Source organism: Mixophyes fleayi, chromosome 6 (assembly GCF_038048845.1).
Source record: "Mixophyes fleayi isolate aMixFle1 chromosome 6, aMixFle1.hap1, whole genome shotgun sequence".
Classification (NCBI taxonomy): domain Eukaryota; kingdom Metazoa; phylum Chordata; class Amphibia; order Anura; family Limnodynastidae; genus Mixophyes; species Mixophyes fleayi.
The window spans coordinates 154,012,072-154,032,526 of record NC_134407.1 but is presented as its reverse complement, the minus strand read 5'-3'; the positions used below and the strand labels follow the sequence as shown (position 1 = coordinate 154,032,526).

At 40.2% G+C, this 20,455-nt stretch overlaps 1 protein-coding gene across 1 annotated transcript in view; it reads left to right on the top strand.

Annotated features, from left to right (window-relative positions):
• GDAP1L1 (ganglioside induced differentiation associated protein 1 like 1) overlaps nucleotides 1-20,455 on the top strand; it is a 51,731-nt gene that overhangs the window by 14,105 nt on the left and 17,171 nt on the right. Inside the window, exons 2-5 of the mRNA XM_075176825.1 lie at nucleotides 1,518-1,710; nucleotides 9,020-9,193; nucleotides 13,954-14,048; nucleotides 19,660-19,774. Coding sequence (XP_075032926.1) covers nucleotides 1,518-1,710; nucleotides 9,020-9,193; nucleotides 13,954-14,048; nucleotides 19,660-19,774 — 577 coding nt within the window. The remainder of the gene's footprint in view (nucleotides 1-1,517; nucleotides 1,711-9,019; nucleotides 9,194-13,953; nucleotides 14,049-19,659; nucleotides 19,775-20,455) is intronic.

Genomic DNA, 20,455 nt, shown 5'->3' with positions numbered 1-20,455 from the left:
TTTTAAAGGGTTGGTTGTCCGCTAAGCTTGTCAATCTATAGGAAATTCTGCCCCTGAAAATTTGACAGAAAATGAAACTGACTGAATGGAGGGAATTCAATTCCCTCCGAAGTACCGCCGCTTTATGGATATTAATATTAATATCAGGGAGCTGCGAGCAAAAAGCTGGCGTTAAAACTACCGTAACTACGCGCACTATTACCGTAATAACTGTAATAGTTTGAGCGCGGTGGTACTTCGGGGGAAATTGAATTCCCCCCAATGAGTATAGTATGTATGTATGTATGTATGTATGTGTGTGTGTATATATATATATATATATATATATATATATATATATATATATATATTTATTATATATCAGAAATGCAGAAAGTAGTTGTGACAACAGTCTGTAGTTTTAAATTATACGTCTTTCTTTAAGTCACCAGGTCGGAAGTATCCACTTATGGTCGCAGTGTGTAATGTGGTCAGATTAACTGACATTTTACTTCAAAATAATTATAAAAAAATAATTTTGCTGTAGCTCTTCATTGTGGTTTGGTTATTGAGGATACGTATCTATCTATCATTCATCGGGTCTGTCTTTCATTTCAATTCTTCATGATTGCGGAGGTATAATAGAACGTATAATGGGCCTCGTTTAGGCCACATTTAAATTTTTTTTGCAAGCCTGATTCCCCTAGGGACCATTTGTTACTGATTTCCCTGTTATAGTGGGACAGAGCCCCACCTGTCATAGCCTGATGCTAGGTGTGGCTTTGGCTAGGGGACTCCTCATTGTTCATCTCCCATACATTGGGTGGTACCAGCCCAGCATCTCTTTTTGGGGCAGGTGCATTATGAAGGACATTTTTTGCTGTGCAGAGGGGTACATAGTTATTTCCAGTCCACAACGTATCTGAATTTTGCACCAGCTCAAAGACCTAAGATCAGGCCTCATTCTATATTTTAAATGGGACACATCTTGAACCTTCTAATAGCACTTCAGAAATGCACTTCTAAACAAAAAAATAAATACATGAAAGTGCTGCCTGTAATAAAGACTGTATCCATGTCCCAATATATGTATGGTGACTTCCACATCTCTGCACATCAAGGTGAACTTCTAGCATGCAGAAGTGTCTCAAGAGAGGGGAGGATAGACGCATACCTTGAACGGTGCTGGGCGGACCTCCTAGGTGCACAGTTGCAAAACAAAAGCATTTGGATGCAACTCGTAAATGATGTTCGGTGGCAGCTGTCATTTTATGCTCTGAACAAATATTCAAAAAATGTAACCCATCCATTTATTAGGAACTAGAGAGTAATGATGCATCAACAGCCTATTAGCTCAGTAGGAATGGGACATCACTGAGGGTAGCACCAGCAATGTAATTTGTTTATAATGAATTGATAGTCTGCATTTTCAGGTCTTTTGATTAAGTCCACATAACGGAAGCCTCCACTGTGTATTACATCTGTCATTGTAAAAGTGGAAACTTGTATTCTGTTTGTAATTGCTGCTCCACTTGCAGATACGTCTTGTGATTGCGGAAAAAGGATTGCCGTGTGATGAGCGAGATGTCAGTCTGCCTCTCGCAGAACAGAAAGAGCCATGGTTCATGCGTCTCAATCTTGGGGAAGAAGTACCAGTGGTTATCCATGGAGACAATATCATCAGTGACTATAACCAGATCATCGACTATGTTGAAACTAATTTTGTGGGAGGTAAATGTTGTTTATGAATTCTTACTTCTGCAGAAATAATTGGATTTCAAAAAAAATGGAAACTATTCATTAAAATTGAGCGGACATTTACAGAGCTGCGGGGCAAGAGTTAAAAGTCCATGTATGATCTCTCACTAGGTCAGCTTAGTCCACAACTCTATGTTTTAGCCTACACTTCGAATGTATGAAATTACTGTTATTTATATTTGAACTGGTAATGTGCTTTATGTATAATTGGGGCATTCTAGCATCAGAAGTTGCTATTATCTAATTTACAGAAGTTGCAATAGACAATGTACAGTACATTGATTTGTATATATAATACATAAAAAATGGTGGCTTATTTTTAACCAGTATGTTAATTAAGCTAAATACTGGGGGCTCTGTCTCCCAAGGACCCACTAATATGTAAACCAAAGCCCTGGCTGTCTACATTGTAGGCCTTTATTACGACATTGAGGTAGATGTAGAATTCAAATTGACTTGAGTCATTTAATGGTTTCTTATCATATCTCTTTGCTGTATTTTATTTAATAGTTGGAGTGTAAACAATCTTGTGTTTCTTTGACTCCTATGTAGTACCTAAAAGCTCATGAATATATAGTTGTCGACATTTGAATACAATTTCCAGTGACACTGTCTGGCAACAAGACATAAGCAGTGGACATTAACAGATTGTATACTTCCCAACAGTACCATTTTTCACAGGTCAGTGCAGATTTCTGTGGCCAAAAGGGGGTGTGGCCTTGTGATGTGGGTGTATGGTCTCATGGTTATGGAGACATGGCTTGAGCATATTGGAGTCTCACCTGGTGCAGCCTAAAATAACCTGATTTTAACGTCCAGAATGTTAGGAGACAAGATAATGTACCTAGATGTTATGTTAAATCCTCCACTATATTAAGATAGGTGTCATTGGGCAGTTGTCCAGGCATTCTTCATGCACTGCAAGGTAATGAGACACAGTCTGTAACTACTGTTCCACTTTAATTTTTTCCTTAAACCCATAAATAGTATTTCTGCTTACAGAGAATCTTTACACTCTTGTACTGCTTGTGTCAGTGACATTGTGTAAACTGCAAGACCCACAAAGTACAAGTAACATGTAATTGTAGAAGAGCAGTGCAGAGTCCAAACATTAAGCATTTGTGGCATCACCAAGACTACTTTTGAACCAAATTGCTGGACAGTGGGCAGATCATGGGTGTAACTATGTAGACAAATGTTACTGTGTAACGCAGCATAAAAATCCCCAAAAAACTAAACGGTGGCTTAATAGAAATTTTAATAAGCAAAAAGTTGTTCACTTGGCAAATTTAAAGGCATGCCATTTATTTGCAGTGGGTGGAAGACTTTATGTAGATATTTCCACCTGTTTGAAGGTGATGTAAACTAGAATTTTCAATATGAAGTCAAGCCTGTTCTTAGGTGCACAACAATTACGTAAAACACATGGAGGATACACACACAACTCTTTTTTCCACTATCCACGGCTGTTAATAATAAAAGTTATTGTGAATTGAACAGTTACAGAAAACATTACATTAATGAGCATGTTAGCAATAAGAATGCATAAGTGAACCTACAGCACATGGAAGGTAAAGGAAGGAGGGGTCCAGATCCAATGTAAGACCAGCCACAAAATCTGCACACACAAGCTGGTGCAAGAGACACCTACACATTGTAAATGACACCAAAGTTTAAAGCATAGTGTAAAAATACTTATACAAAAAAAAATAGTTTTACAGCTCAATAAATCCTATGTACCTTTCTTATCTGGCTGTTACAAGCTATAATATATTTTAAGCACCTTCAATCAGTGCAATCAACATGAGTAACCAGAGCCTACATTTTTTTATGTGCATTTCCTGTATTGTTTGTGTCTGCAGAGAAGTCTCTGATCACAGTTTAATTTCCTTCTTAAAATGCCATCTGGGAACAGCAAGCTGTTAAGACTGGTAAAGACCTAAATTATGACTGCCTCTCGGCTTTATTAAGTGCTATGACTTGTAAATGATCGGGAGAGTGACAACCAAAGGTTTTAGACTCATAAGTGCCTATTTCTAAAATGTTTTCAAATATACAGTATGTTAGAGCCAATGTAATTTTTTGTATACTTCATACTGCTATACTTTATACTGCACCTCATTTTTTATTATTGTATGTAAACTATTGACTATTATACTTGTCATGCTGTTTAACCTTGTTTATGACTTACATAAATAGAGTAAAAAGGGGTGGGGCCTTGTGATGTGGGTGTATGGTCTCATGATTAAGGAGTCATGGCTTGAGCATATTGGAGTCTCACCTGGTGCAGCCTAACATAACCTGATTTTAACATCAGGAATGTTAGGAGACAAGATAATGTATCTGGATTTTATGTTAAATCCTCCACTATATTAAGATGGGTGGCATTGGGCAGTTGTCCAGGCATTCTTCACGCACTGTAAGGTAATAAGACACAGTCTGTAACTACTGTTCCACTTTAGTTTTTTCCCTAAACCCATAAAATAGGGCTGTCTTCATTAGTTGTCACTTTATTGTGTTTGAAACTTTATTACATTTTTCGGACTAGATATGCACTTATCTGCTGAAGGCCTCTTCTTGTACTATACACATGTGCACTTATTTACATGTTTTATTACAATTATAATATAACATATAAATAAACAAATATTTAAAAGCTGAGACTTCCTCCCAGATCCTCAACAAGTCCCAGTGCTAGAGAGCCTTGGTAGGTTTAAACCAGGGGTGTCCAACCTTTTAGCTTCCCTGGGCCACATTGGAAGACGACGAGTTGGTTTGGGCCGCACATAAGATACACTAACAATAATGATAGCTGATCATCCAAAAAAACATAGAAAACATAGTTAACATATATATATATATATATATATATATATATATATATATGAGAAAAAAAGTGATATATATATATATATATATATATCACTTTTTTTTCAAATCCCCCTATACTTACCTTTAAATCGCCCTGTTCAAAAAATCCTCTCTAGTTATTATACTATAATCACTTTTTGTATTGTTTCGATGCAATATCAATAAAGTGCATTTAAGCCAGGCATTGTATATCAGGGTGCCCTGACCAGGCCTGCGGTACCTGACATATACATCACTGTGACCCCAAATTGTGACCTGTTTTGCTAATTACACCACTAGGTTAGTTAAGGGATAACAACTTATAATGGGCCAAAGAGAATAATATATAATGCCCCATTAGTAATACAAGTAGAAGTATGTAGCAGGGAGATAAGGTCCTTGATACTCCAGGACCAGGTGACTTTTATTCACTGGTCAGCGTCCCTTGAAATAATAAAAAAAATCCCCCTTAACTTACCTTTTAATCGGCTTGTTCTCCTGTCCTCTTCTCTTCTTTTCTCCAATTCTGTGCTGCTGATTGTTCTTCTCGCGCGGGTGACTCCTCTGTGCTGCGCTCCGCAATGGATGTTGGGCGTGATGACATCATGCCCGACATTCACTGCGAGCACCGCACAGAGGAGGAGACAAGGGAGGGAGCCGGAGTACCAGCTGACGTGACCGCGTAACCGCAAGGTAAGTATTTTCTTTTCTTTTTTTTGCAGGATTTTTTTTTCCATTAACAGTGCTACCCCCTTGCCACAACCAAAACTCCTTCTGGGCCACATTTACAGGAGTGCTGGACAACCCTGGTTTAAACTATAACATTGAGATCAACCGCTGCCTGGTCAACGGAGGGCTGGTGCCTTTATGTGTGAGTTGCTTGAAAAAATCAGTGTTCCCTACCCAGAGGGTAATGGCTGCTCGTTGACACACCCTGATGCTCTGTACAACTCTCCTGGGCTGCAGGGCTTAGTGTAATTAACACAATTATGACCCTTGCAGTGGAAACAATGGCTTTGGATTTTTTTAAAAATTTACTCAATTAAAGTTCACTTTAAAATTGTGTGTTTATATTTTACTAGTATAATGGGCAGGGATTTTAGGGACCTCAGTCATTATATTGTAGACATTGTAGTGGACACTTTAGAGGTCCCAATCTTGTTAATGACAATGGGCGCCAACAATCAATGGTGAGCCCCATTGCTTTTCAACAGTGGTCTGATAGCCTCTGGGAGAGGGATCATGTTTTCTGCATCTGGCATTTCTGAGTATGCAGCCTAACCAAATACTAAGAACCAGGACTATATTTACTACAAAGGAAAACTAGGCACATGTGTAGGGCAGCACTATTCATGTGTCGTCATAGAAATGTTTTCATGTTAATTGTATTTATATTTTTAATTTTCCTTTTTTTGCTACTTGCTTGTTGGCATCATATATTTCTCCGGGTTAAAATAATGGAGAAGGGGTGTTGCCAAGATGGGTGTCAGCTTTTGGGTGCAGAATTACTCATTTAGGGGGCAATTACTCACAATGCCTAGGGCAGCATCTACTTTAAATATGGGTCAGTTTGATGCTAATGACTAATGACTTTGTGCCTCATCTATCAGTAATGTCACTAGTTTCTAGTGAATTGAAAGTCTGAATAATGGTTCCCCCCACAAAATAGCTGCCACTCTGTGTGTAGTTGATGAGTACACTTTAAGAGAGAGAGAATGATGTGAAGCATAATTTTGTTTTAAGTACATTGACACACTGCCCTGCTTTTAGTAAAACAATCATTGGCAGCAGCCACTGCACAGTCTAAACTCAGCTCCTGCTGTACTTGGTCAGCAGTGTCACTAACAGACACAGTAGTGAGACAACCAACAGACACAATAGTGAGACAGTAGGCACAATAGTGAGTCAATAGGAACAGTTGTGAGACAATAGGCACAATAGAGAGACAACAGACACAATAGCTAGACCAGTGGTTCCCAAACTTTTGCAGTTCGCGGCACCCTTAGTCTCCTTAATTTTTTCAATGCACCCCTCGAAAATAATTACTGAGCAGTCCTATTTTGGATGTAGTTGTGTCAAAAAATTGTAATAAGTATTTAGGTCTGGACAGAAATACTTATTTAGTTGTATGCAAAAATGCCCCCTCTGCATCCACACACTCTGCCCCCTCTGCATACACACATTCTGCCCCTTCTGCATCCAGACACTCTGCCTCCTTTGCCCCCAGACACTATGCCCCCTCACACTCTGCCCTCTCTCATGCTGCCCCCTCTGCCCTCTCTCACGCTGTCCCCCCTCCTCTGCCCTGTCTCACGCTGTTCCCCCTCCTCTGTCCTCTGTCACGCTGGTCCCCCTTCTTCTGACCTCTGTCACGCTGGTCCCCCCTCCTCTGACCTCTGTCACGCTGGTCCCCCCTCCTCTGACCTCTGTCACGCTGGTCCCCCCTCCTCTGTCACGCTGGTCCCCCCTTCTCTGCCACGCTGTCTCCCCTCCTTTGCCACGCTGTCCCCCCTCCGCTGTCCCCTCTGCCGCGCGCCAGCCATAGAAAAAACAAACAACACAAAAACTTACCAATCCGCGTGGTGCCGGGACCCAGCATCCACCACTCTCACGCTGCCCTCTCTCACGCTGCCCTCTCTCACGCTGCCCTCTCTCACGTTGCCCTCTCTCACGCTGTCCCCCCTCCTCTGCCCTCTCTCACGCTGTCCCCCCTCCTCTGCCCTCTCTCACGCTGTCCCCCCTCCTCTGCCCTCTCTCACGCTGTCCCCCCTCCTCTGCCCTCTGTCACGCTGGTCCCCCCTCCTCTGCCCTCTGTCACGCTGGTCCCCCCTCCTCTGTCATGCTCTCTCACGCAGCTTGTCACTGAATGTCGATATTCAGTGACAAGCTGCGTGAGAGAGGTGGATGCTGGGTCCCGGCGCCGTGCGCATTGGTAAGTTTTTGTGTTGTTTGTTTTTTCTATAGCCGGCACGCAGCACCCCTGTGACAGTGCCGCGGCACCCTTGGGAGCCGCGGCGCACACTTTGGGAACCGCCGAGCTAGACAGTAGACACAATAGTGAGCATGAACACAAATGTGGGCTGTGTTTTAGAGGCAGTCCAGCCTGGAAGCAGATTTTCTTATTTGTATGCTAGGCATGTATTATTATGTGTATTTATTGCATGTGACACGCCAGCTAGAATGCCTTGTGCATTTAATATTTTCTTTGATACTGTGTATCCCACTATACAGTGTATCTTAACAGTCCTAAAAAAATCCTGATTGGCTGTGAAAGATTGCTATTTGCTGATAATTACTAGAAGCACAGAGAATGGCAACAATTAATACAAAAAGAACAAGGAGACGTCTGCTCCGAGGTTACCTAATCATTTATTGAAAGCCATGGTTATCATGATTCGGATTTGTGCCTGATGTAACACGTTTATTTCAGTTTATAAACCACAGAATATATTGGTGCTGCATAAATAAAGACTTGGGAACCTATTTAAGAAAACACAGTGATACCAATGATATTTTACTGCTGATAAAAATCTTACAGATACTGGACTAGAGCAATAAAGGTAAAATATTGCTTTCCTGGCCAGTTAAAGTGGGGGTGTATGCAGTGTAATGCCGTACTGCCACTTCTCATACTGCCTTTATTGTAAAACTTTTCACTCACATTTCCAATACATTTTCCATACCACCACTTCTACATATATTTCCACTGGACCTGACTAGCCGATTCATGCATGCTTCGTGAAACTGAAAGCTAAGACTTGGACTTTCAGTTCTACTTGGCAATAAAAAAGCTAAAATAAAGGGAAGATATGTTAAACATAGATTTAAAATATGACAAAATTGAAAACCTATTTTAAATGTATTCACCACTGAAATATGTTTCATTTAAATAAAGCATTTTTTCATTAATTTTCGGAATTTTATCGGATAGCGAAAAGCCCAGCAATAAATTCACTGTGTTTCACTGCCATTATCTTACACATGCAAAGCATGGTGAAGCCTATTTAATATTCATGGTATTTATTGTATGTGTACCAAAACCATAAATGTTAAACAAGCTTCACCATGCTTTGCATGAGGAAGATAATGGCAGTGAAGCACAGTGAATTTATTGCTTGCGGGGGCTATAGGGCTTTTCGCTGTCTGTTAAATACGCCCCTAAATTAGGTGAACATGATAATTCCAAAGTTCTTACAGAAAAAAAGTAAAATTTTTATATCTAATATGGTCAATCAAGCAAGCCAAATCTGTTCTTATAGGGAATATCTAACTTCCAGCCAGAAATAACATCTTGGGTCATAAATGAGACACCAAGCATGTAAATTTTGAGTTCCTAAAGTCGAATGTATTAGGTCTCGGACTACATATGCTCGAGATTTGTGCTGTGTGTTCTCTAAAAAAAATGTTAAGCTTGTTTTTATTTCCATTCCAGAACTTATTCCACAGGTAATACCAGAAGCTGGGAGTCTTCTCCATTCCAGGGTCGTCCAATATAGAGATATCCTGGAGAGCCTTCCGATGGATGCCTACACTCATGGATGTATTCTTCACCCGGAACTTACCATAGATTCCTTGATCCCAAAGTACGCCACCGCTGAGATCCGCCGTAAGTGGCCATCTTAGCTGGCTGCCTTTTGCTAAGTCAAGTGGGAAGGATAACCTTTAAAAAATATTCATGACAGGTATCAAAAGTATGAAGAGACCAGTTACAATTGTGAGCTTCAATTAAGCTATAATTTTGAGCTATAGGTAGTAAAAAAAACTAAACAATTGTTTGTGTGAACTTTGTTTCATAGATATGTTTCACACAGCAGTGTTCCTGCACCAATTTGATGGGGGCCTCACATTACTACTCTGTTCTGTTTGGTGAACCTGCTCCTTCCACTAACTCTGTCCGTGAATTCCTGTTTGTCTCCATTCGCCTTCTCACATCATGTCAAACCTTACTTAGCCCACACTAACACAATTACACAAATGGAGAGGTCACTGTCCACAAGATTAGCGCACTCACTGCTGTGAATATTTCGAAGACCTGATTGGCTACATGTTGTTCTATCCTCACTTCAGAACTGGGGACATCCCGGACAGATATGAGATAAAGGAGTCTTTTTAGTAACATTAGGCAATATGGAAGATCTTCTTCTACCGCCCACTTTAAGACAAACATTACACCGGGCAGATATTTTTTTTTAATTTAAACTAAAAAAAAAAAAAAGGAAAACATTTATTTTATTGGGTTGGGTATGAAATGTCTACGTTCATAAATTCAAAATATTGACATGTAAAATGTGTACAGGATTGTAATGTCAACACTCAAAATGTCGACATAAATAAATAGATGTAAACAGAAAAAACAGCAATACATGTAAAAGAAAAACTGCAATAAATGTTAAAAGAATAATGAAGCAGTGTGCTCCCCCACAAACAGCTTAACCAACCTTAGTGCTACCAGCCTAGTCAGGTACTAGCAAAATTGGGGTGTCAAAAAGCTTGGGGATCCCCCGACTTTACTATTACCAGCACTAGGCTTTGCCAGACTGGGCTGGTGGCACCCGGAGCATGGGGTCCCCCTGCCATAATGCCAGACCAGCCCCAGGATGGTCCTCACCCCCCTAGGTTTAACCTGCCCGTGATAGCATTAGGGCTCTTTCCACACCCCTGGGGCGGTTGGTGTGGGTAATGTGAGGTAATATTAACTGTTTACGTGTAAAAATCCATTTTGTCCCTTGTGCACTACAGGATCCAGCATGCCCAGGCTACCATTAAGTGTTTGGGGATGCAGGTACCTGTAATGCACCAAGGAAAAAACTAAATAAAACATACACACAAGTTTAAAAATAATTTTATTTAAAATAAACACACCTCATTCAACCTCTTTATTGCTCATCTAGATCCAAGCTCTTCATCTGTAATAAATCCAGGGATCCTTGGCTTGGCAAAATAAAAAAACCTCAAACGTAATGCAATACTGGCTCCAAAGACCTTCTGGTGCAAATACTAGCTCATAAGAGCTCATGGAACTCCCCATGTTATATACAGTGATGGCCAAAAGTTTTGAGAATGACACAAGTATTGGTTTTCACAAAGTTTGCTGCTTCAGTGTTTTTATACCTTTTTGTCAGATGTTGCTATGGTATACTGAAATAAAATTACAAGCAATTCATAAGTGTCAAAGGCTTTTATTGACAATTATATTAAGTTTATCCAAAGAGTCAATATTTGCAGTGTTGACCCTTCTTTTTGAAGACCTCTGTAATTCACCCTGGCATGTTGTCAATCAACTTCTAGGCCACATACTGACTGATGGCCGCCCATTCTTGCCTAAACAATATTTGGAGTTTGTCAGAATTTGGGGGATTTTGTTTGTCGTGAGGATTGACCACAAGTTCTCAATGGGATTAAGGTCTGGGGAGATTCCTGGCCATGGACCCAAAATTTCAATGTTTTGGTCCCTGAGCCACTTAGTTATCACTTTTGCCTAATGGCAAGGTGCTCCATCGTGCTGGAAAAGGCATTGTTCGTCACCAAACTGTTCTTGGATGGTTGGGAGAAGTTGCTTGTGGAGGATGTTTTGGTACCATTCTTTATTCATGGCTGTGTTCTTAGGCAAAATTGTGAGTGAGCCCACTTCCTTGGCTTAGAAGCAACCCCACACATGAATGGTCTTTAGGATGCTTTATTGTTGGCATAACACAGGACTGATGGTAGCACTCACCTTTCCTTCTCCCGACAAGCGTTTTTCCAGATGCCCCAAACAATCTGAAATGGGATTTGTCAGAGAAAATTACTTTACCACAGTCAGCAGCAGTCCAATCCCTGTACCTTTTGCAGAATATCAGTCTGTCTCTGATGTTTTTCCTGGAGAGAAGTGGCTTCTTTGCTGGCCTTCTTGACACCAGGCCATCCTCCAAAAGTCTTCGCCTCGCTTCGCACTCACACCTGCCTGCTGCCATCCCTCAGCAAGATCTGCACTGGTGGTGCCCCGATCCCGCAGCTGAATCAACTTTAGGAGACGGTCCTGGCACTTGCTGGACGTTCTTGGGTGCCCTGAAGCCTTCTTCACAACTACTGAACCTCGCTCCTTGAAGTTCTTGATGATCCGATAAATGGTTGATTTAGGTGCAATCTTACCAGCAGCAACATCCTTGCCTATGAAGCCCTTTTTGTTCAAAGCAGTGATGACTGCATGTGTTTCATTGCAGATAACCATGGTTAACAGAGGAAGAACAATGATTTCAAGCACCACCCTCCTTTTAAAGCTTTCAGTCTGTTATTCTAAATCAGCATGACAGAGTGATCTCCAGCCTTGTCCTCGTCAACACTCTTACCAGTGTTAACGAGAGAATCAATAACCTGATGTCAGCTGGTCCTATTGTGGCAGGGCTGAAATGCAGTGTAAATGTTCTTTTGGGACAAAGTTCATTGTCATGGCAAAGAGGGACTTTGAAATTAATTGCAATTCATCTGATCACTCTTCATGACACTCTGGTGTATATGCAAATTGCCATCATAAAAACTGAGGCAGTAGACTTTGTAAAATAATATTTGTGTCATTCTCAAAACTTTTGGCTATGACTGAACTGCCAGTAAGAGCTCATTTGTGTCAGGAGCTCTTAGGAGCTAGTATTACGTCACATATAAGGATTTTTAATTTTGCCAAGCCAAGAATCCCTTACAGATTTATTTTGTCAAGCCAAGTATTTATTACAAATGAAGAGAATTGATATAGGTGATGAATAAAGAGGGTGAATGAGGTTAGTGTAGGGGTGTTTCTATTTCAAATAAAAGTTTTTTAAACGTGTGTGTGTGTGTGTGTGTGTGTGTGTGTGTGTGTGTGTGTGTGTGTGTGTGTTTTATTTAAATTTTGCCCTGGTAAACTACAGGTCCCAGTGGGCCCTGGGTGTTAGAGCATGTTGGCACTTGTGGTTCCCCAAGTGCCAGTATGCCCTGGCAGCCATAGGTATGCTGTTGCTTGTAGTACTACAAACATTAGCATGCCCATGCACTTAATGGCAGACTGGGCATGCTGTGATGCACCAGGGACCAAATGAATTTATAGACTTAATTAATATTACCCCACACCCACTTTCCCAAGGGTATGGGAAGAGCCCCAGTGCTGTTATTATTATTATTATTATTATTATTATTATTATTAATAATAATAATATCATTATTATTATTATTATGATAATTTTCCACAGCGCCGTATGGTATGGAAAACAGGACATACATAAAACAAAGACATACAAGGCAGACAAAATAAATGCAGACATGAAAACAAATGGTATGGAGGACCTTGCTTATTAGACAGCTTACATTCTAAGCGGAAGAGGGCACAGCTGAAACGAGGAGCGAGTGTGGCTTACAGTGGAGATTGGGACCAGTTAGTGCTATCAGCTAGGCTGGTTAAACATAGGAGGGGTCCGCATGTTTTTTTGCGGACCTGATGCCCCTAGGGAATCCAGGCCCGTGCTGTCCGGCCTGAGGGTTGGTTTTGCAGTATGGCAGGCGGGCCCCACGATGTGGGCTTTCCTGCAATAGGGCCGTCAGCCCAGGCTGGCAGTTGTAAAATGGGGGGACCCTCGTTTTGTTTGCCTGATTTTGCTACTACCAGCCTAAGCTGGCAGCACTAGCATTGGTTAAACAGTTTAGGGGCACTGTGTTTTTGTGGTTTTTAATACATTTACTGCCGTTTTTTTACATGTATTGAAGGTTTTTTTTACATATATATATTTATGCCAACATTACATCCCTGCACACATTTTACATGTTGACAATGTGTAGACATTATGCATGTCGACATTTTAATTGTGTAGATACTAGGAACATTTAGACATTATGACTGTTGACATTATGGTATAGACAGTTTGACTACATCCCATTTTAATAATAAAATCCTGGAGGAGAGCCTCTATTAGCTTCAGATGGCGATAGCGATAGGAATATAGCGGTGGTACCTATACCACAGCTGTACATGGTAAATAGATTTCCTCCTAGGCTTTGTTGGAGGCTCCTGGCAAAGGCTATCACCCCCCTGTGCTTTGGTAAATAGGGAGAAGCACTAAGCCAGTTGAATACTTCAAATTTCGCCTATTGATAAATAGACCCCAAAAATTTAATGCAATAAAGTGCCAAGACCCTATTATTTTTAAAATCAAATATTTAGTAATGTGATCCTACGTTATTCATATGTCCATGCATGTTATAGGGCAGACAGTATTATTAGTAGAGGGAGATGAATGGAATTGATCAGTAGGTGTAATAAACCAGTGCCATGTCCAGGCAAATGACACACCATTTATAAGCAAGGTATATAATTTATTATTTTAATAGATACATTTAATTTCCTTATCCATCACTCCTCAGGACATTTGGCCAATGCCACTACTGAACTCTTGAAACTCGATCACGAGGAGACTCAACTAATGGAACCATATCTTTCCAAACATAAAAAGCTCATGGTAAGTAATATTATCCTATTTCTTCTCATTTATTACTTATATTATGTAATAAAATCCATAAATTCTGTGGAAAATCCATGAGACTAAATATCCAGTCTGAGTCACATTCTCACCTTGCACCATAGGGTGTATGGCGATACCAATTTCCCATTGGCCTAGATTTGTTAGATTTTTTGAATGGTAACAGTGTCAGTTCCTGCAGAGGGACCCCCATTTTTCTTCTAGTTAGGCTGTAAGGGTATGAAGTAATAGTGGCCTAAGAAATGTCTCTTTTTAAATGGTCTGTCCACATTGACAAACCTGCTCTTTTCTAACTAGCTTCCCCTACACCCATAAAGTTGTAAAATGGTTTGGGTCTCCATTCAATGCTATTGGAAAGGGCTGCAATCTTTCAGTGCTTATGACTAGGGCTGAGGTAACAGATTAATAATACATGGGGAGAGAGATGAAAAATTAACAAGGCTCCTGATTGTTATGAACCGAGACTGATAAGTAATATTTGCAGAACATTCTAATGGAGGTGTTCACCTTTACAAACCTTCTGTAAGAGTGTGTTGTGCTTGTTTGTATTCAGATACTCAAGGGAATTACTCTAAAGTAGTGCAAACTTACTTAAGCTGGCTCTAAGTTTAGAAAGGGCGAGACACACCAGCATGCAATCTTCATAATAAGTCTAATAAAAATAAAGAATGGCTGGCTCATTCTTGGGGATATATTTACTAAACTGGGCTTGAAAAAGTGGAGATGTTGCCTATAGCAACCAATCATATTTTAGCTGTCTTCTTGTAGAATGTGCTAAATAAATGATACCTAGAATCTGATGGGTGCTATAGGCAAGATCTCCCCTTTTTTAAACCCAAAGTTTAGTAAATATACCCCTTGGTCTCAGCTAGAAAAGGTGTGCTGATGCTTGCTGCTGTTGCTGTATGAAAAGGAGAAGCCTTCTCAAGTGGTGATGTGAGTAACACCAAGTGAATAACTAGCAGGTAACCAATTAGCTCTGGATAGCTGCCAGAGTTTTCAGCAACAGTCATCTATCCTGCCGATGGTGACAAACTCATTAGATGGTAATGTTCCGTAAACTACCCTGGAAGGCAGAGTGGAAAGCCTAGTCTGACTCGCTGTCCAATTTCAGATGCTAGTTGTAAAGTAACAAAATCTGATAAGTAAAGCAGGGTTTTCTAGCAGTTGGCAGACAAGAAAAGTCTGTGATTCACAGCAAAGTTTGTTTGTCAGGCAGAAAACAAATATATTCTGTTTTCCAAAGCAGTAGTCGTAGGCAGGCAGAAGTCAAACGTAAACTGTTTCCAAAGCAGAGTTTGTGGGCAGATAGAAGTCAAGAGTAATATGTTTTCCAAAGCAGTATTTGTTAATAGGCAGCAGACAAGAGTCACATAGGTTCACAGTAGCTGAGCGAGTACTATGACCAGAAAGTCAGACTATCACCAGCACTGGAGAGACAGTGAGACAAGAACATATGGTGCTTAATTGAAACACCTGTCTCATTCCCATGACTCGCACACTCAGCTGTAAGTACCAAGCATTCAAAGATGGCAATGTCCATGGCAACAGTAGATACAGAAAGAGGACAATTTGTTATAGCTCAGAGAATTGCACAGCTGTACAGAATCCAGTATCTAAGTATCTAAGTCTGAGTAGCCTGTCATGGCTTCTAACTAGAGATGGTCACTGACCCCCGTGTTTTGGTTTTGGATTCGGTTTTGGATCTGGATTACCGTCGTGTTTTGGTTTTGGTTTTGGTTTTGCAAAACCGCCATTGCGTGTTTTGGTTTTGGTTTTGGTTTTGTTTGGTTTTGTTTTGCTATTTTTTTGGAAAATCCATGTTTTTGGGCCTAAATTAACCCAATTTAGTGCTCCAACTGTTTTAGAGACAAGTAATCTAATTGTTGAGGTAATAAATCATCCAAAAAAACAGTTTAATTCTTCGTTGGTAGGCCTTCATTTATTCTACACACAAAACAGATTGTCTTCCTCTCCATCTATGCATATTGGCAATGCAGCCATCGTCTTTGGATGTATATTACACCCTACACTTATAGTTAAATATGTAAAGAAATGGAAAAAGACAGTTTGCTTTCTGTCTCTATAGGCCCCCCTCCACTTTTTTAAAAAAACTAAAAATTCAGCCATTATAGACTGTACAATATTAATTGACATGGAGAAAGCCAGTTTGGTTTCTGTCTCTCTAGGCCCCCCTCCACTTGTATAAAATACCAAAAAATCCAGCCGTTATAGACTGTACAATATTAATTGACATGGAGAAAGCCAGTTTGGTTTCTGTCTCTCTAGGCCCCCCTCCACTTGTATAAAATACTAATAAATTCAGCCGTTATATACTGTACAATATAAATTGAAATGGACAAAGGCAGTTTGGTATCTGTCTGCATCAGATCCTCTCTCCACTAGGAGTAAAATAGAAAACTATTCAGCCGTTATATAATCTAGAATATAAATAGAAATTGAGAAAGGCAATTTGGTATCTGTCTGCATCATAATCATCAACATCATCATTAGCGCCCTCGTCGCCTACACAAATCTCCCCCTCATCCTCTTCTAATTCCAAAGTGGCATCCTCAATTTGTGTATCACCGGCTACACTCGGGCTATTAAGGCACACATCAGCAAAATGCTCACTATTAGACATCCCACTGTTGGATGGACTCTCCACAGGGATTGTTGTCATTTGTGAATCAGAGCAAATATTCTCCTGTAATGCTTCACTGTTATCTTGCAGCTCGGCTTTGACGCGTAACAGTAGTTGTGCACCAATTGTAGGCTGGGTAACTTTTTGGGATCTGCCACTAATAGCCAAAGGTGAAGGCCTCATTCTCTCTTTGCCACTGCGTGTGTAGAATGGCATGCTTGCAATTTTTTTTTTATCGTCACTTAACTTTTGCTCAGTTACACTTCTTTTTCGCTTCAATACAGTAAAAAAATTTTTGGTTTTTGTTTTTTGCACTAATTTGGAAACACTCTGTTGTTTGACATCACCTTGGCCAGATGACGTACTGGGAACACTAACATCAGGACTGGTGACAGAACCTGGTTGCTCATTCAGATCATATGTGGACTGCTTTGAATCCATTCTGAGCGCAAACCACTGGGGAGTGCTAAAAATTATTTGGTAGATACTGCTGACAGATATGACTTTTGACAGCCAGAAATATTAATGCACAATTAGGGAGGACACCCCCAAAGCACTGAGGAGTGCTAAAAATTATTTAGTATATACTGCTGACAGATATGACTTTTGACAGCCAGAAATATTAATGCACAATTAGGGAGGACACCCCAAAAGCACTGAGGAGTGCTAAAAATTATTTAGTAGATACTGCTGACAAATATGACTTTTGACAGCCAGAAATATTAATGCACAATTAGGGAGGACACCCCAAAAGCACTGAGGAGTGCTAAAAATTATTTAGTAGATACTGCTGACAGATATGACTTTTGACAGCCAGAAATATTAATGCACAATTAGGGAGGACACCCCAAAAACACTGAGGAGTGCTACAAATTATTGAGTAGATACTGCTGACAGATATGACTTTTGACAGCCAGAAATATTAATGCACAATTAGGGAGGACACCCCAAAAACACTGAGGAGTGCTAAAAATTATTGAGTAGATACTGCTGACAGATATGACTTTTGACAGCCAGAAATATTAATGCACAATTAGGGAGGACACCCCAAAAACACTGAGGAGTGCTACAAATTATTGAGTAGATACTGCTGACAGATATGACTTTTGACAGCCAGAAATATTAATGCACAATTAGGGAGGACACCCCAAAAACACTGAGGAGTGCTAAAAATTATTGAGTAGATACTGCTGACAGATATGACTTTTGACAGCCAGAAATATTAATGCACAATTAGGGAGGACACCCCAAAAACACTGAGGAGTGCTAAAAATTATTGAGTAGATACTGCTGACAGATATGACTTTTGACAGCCAGAAATATTAATGCACAATTAGGGAGGACACCCCAAAAACACTGAGGAGTGCTACAAATTATTGAGTAGATACTGCTGACAGATATGACTTTTGACAGCCAGAAATATTAATGCACAATTAGGGAGGACACCCCAAAAACACTGAGGAGTGCTAAAAATTATTGAGTAGATACTGCTGACAGATATGACTTTTGACAGCCAGAAATATTAATGCACAATTAGGGAGGACACCCCAAAAACACTGAGGAGTGCTAAAAATTATTGAGTAGATACTGCTGACAGATATGACTTTTGACAGCCAGAAATATTAATGCACAATTAGGGAGGACACCCCAAAAACACTGAGGAGTGCTACAAATTATTGAGTAGATACTGCTGACAGATATGACTTTTGACAGCCAGAAATATTAATGCACAATTAGGGAGGACACCCCAAAAACACTGAGGAGTGCTACAAATTATTGAGTAGATACTGCTGACAGATATGACTTTTGACAGCCAGAAATATTAATGCACAATTAGGGAGGACACCCCAAAAACACTGAGGAGTGCTAAAAATTATTGAGTAGATACTGCTGACAGATATGACTTTTGACAGCCAGAAATATTAATGCACAATTAGGGAGGACACCCCAAAAACACTGAGGAGTGCTAAAAATTATTGAGTAGATACTGCTGACAGATATGACTTTTGACAGCCAGAAATATTAATGCACAATTAGGGAGGACACCCCAAAAACACTGAGGTGTGCTACAAATTATTTAGTAGATACTGCTGACAGATATGACTTTTGACAGCCAGAAATATTAATGCACAATTATGGGGGACACCCCAAAAGCGCTGGGGAGTGCCAAATATGAAGAAAAAATAATAAACCTCTATCCTCCTCTCTGCACTAGCGATTTTGGTTAGAGCAATTGCAAGAACAATATGGTATTCTCTGTCCCTGCTCTAATTAGCCTATGACTACACCCTGCTCTCTCCCTCTGTCAAATGGCGATGGATTGCTGTGGAGGCGTGTATTTATAAAGTTGAAGTATCGCGAGAACCGAGTCCCGAGATCCGACGACGTCACAATGACGTTCGGCCTCGATTTGGATTCGGAATGGGCGGGAGAGTACCGAGCTGCTCAGCTCGGTACTCGGATACCCAAAGTTCGGGTGGGTTCGGTTCTCGGAGAACCGGACCCGCCCATCTCTACTTCTAACACTGATTTGCCGTATTTAATGAACACCTTCTGTCTTATCAGCTTGAATGCCTAGAAAGAAAGAATATCCTCCATTACTGGAAACCTGCAGCTGTTCCATCTCTCTTCTGGACCAAACATCAGTAGGGCAGGCAGACTACCACCAGTGTATTACGCTGGGAGGGTAGTTTTTTTTAACCGCCATTATAAATCAGGTTGAAGCAGTCTCTAAATGAAACACTGAATCAGGCATGAGCAGTTCTAGCACTCTACATATAGCTCAGTAGATCTGAAGATCATAGAGCCCTCTAATGTATAGAATATACTGTGTGATATACTATCTTCTTTCTGCAAGTGATTCATGCCTTATTAAGTACTCTGTATCACAAACATGGTTGTGTACAAGGTGAAATAAAACATTGCTATCTCTGTTCTTTTCTCCAGGCTAAAATACTGGAACATGACAATGTGAACAACTTGAAAAAAATCCTTATTGAGTTAGCCATGGTATTAGATCAAATTGAGGCTGAACTGGAGAAGAGGAAAATTGAATATGAAGGTATGTGTAAACAAGTTCTTTGCATCAGAAATGACATGAATAAACCAAACTACTCTATTTCCAAAACAACCTATTTTGGGTGTGTTTTGGAAATGCATGCCACCAACAGTGCTTGCATGACCTACCGGTCTCTCCATATGTACTCAAGAAACAAGCTCCACCAAATAACTAAATACCATTGTTCAGTTTTAAAGTGTTTCATAATGGATCTTTCAACAGGGAAAGGCCACTTTTAGTCAAGTGTATTGCAAGAATTTGCAAATATGGGACACGACATAAGAAAACCCCTCGGACATAGCTCTGAACTGGTGTAAAAAGCAAATCCTCCAGAGTGCAAAGAGTCAAGTGACATTCTGCACAGCAAGGAACACACCTAAAAAAGTGCCTTCTCCATCTATTCTTGTAATTACAATAATCTTATTCTATAATTTTACATTTTATTTCCTCTTCGGACTACCTGACAGGAAAAGAAAAACATCTGAGGCTATATAATGTGACTCCTCTACCTCAGTGTCTTTTTTCCTGTCTTACGTTGCTGAGTAGGCAGTGGATTGTGTAATAGTATAGTGTAGGATGGTGTTTTTTGTATGTTTAAATGTAGGACATATCTGGAGCAGGATCTGGAAAGCTGCATATTGTTGCTTCCCAGGGCAAGGGTTTCCTAACTGGGACCGCTACGTT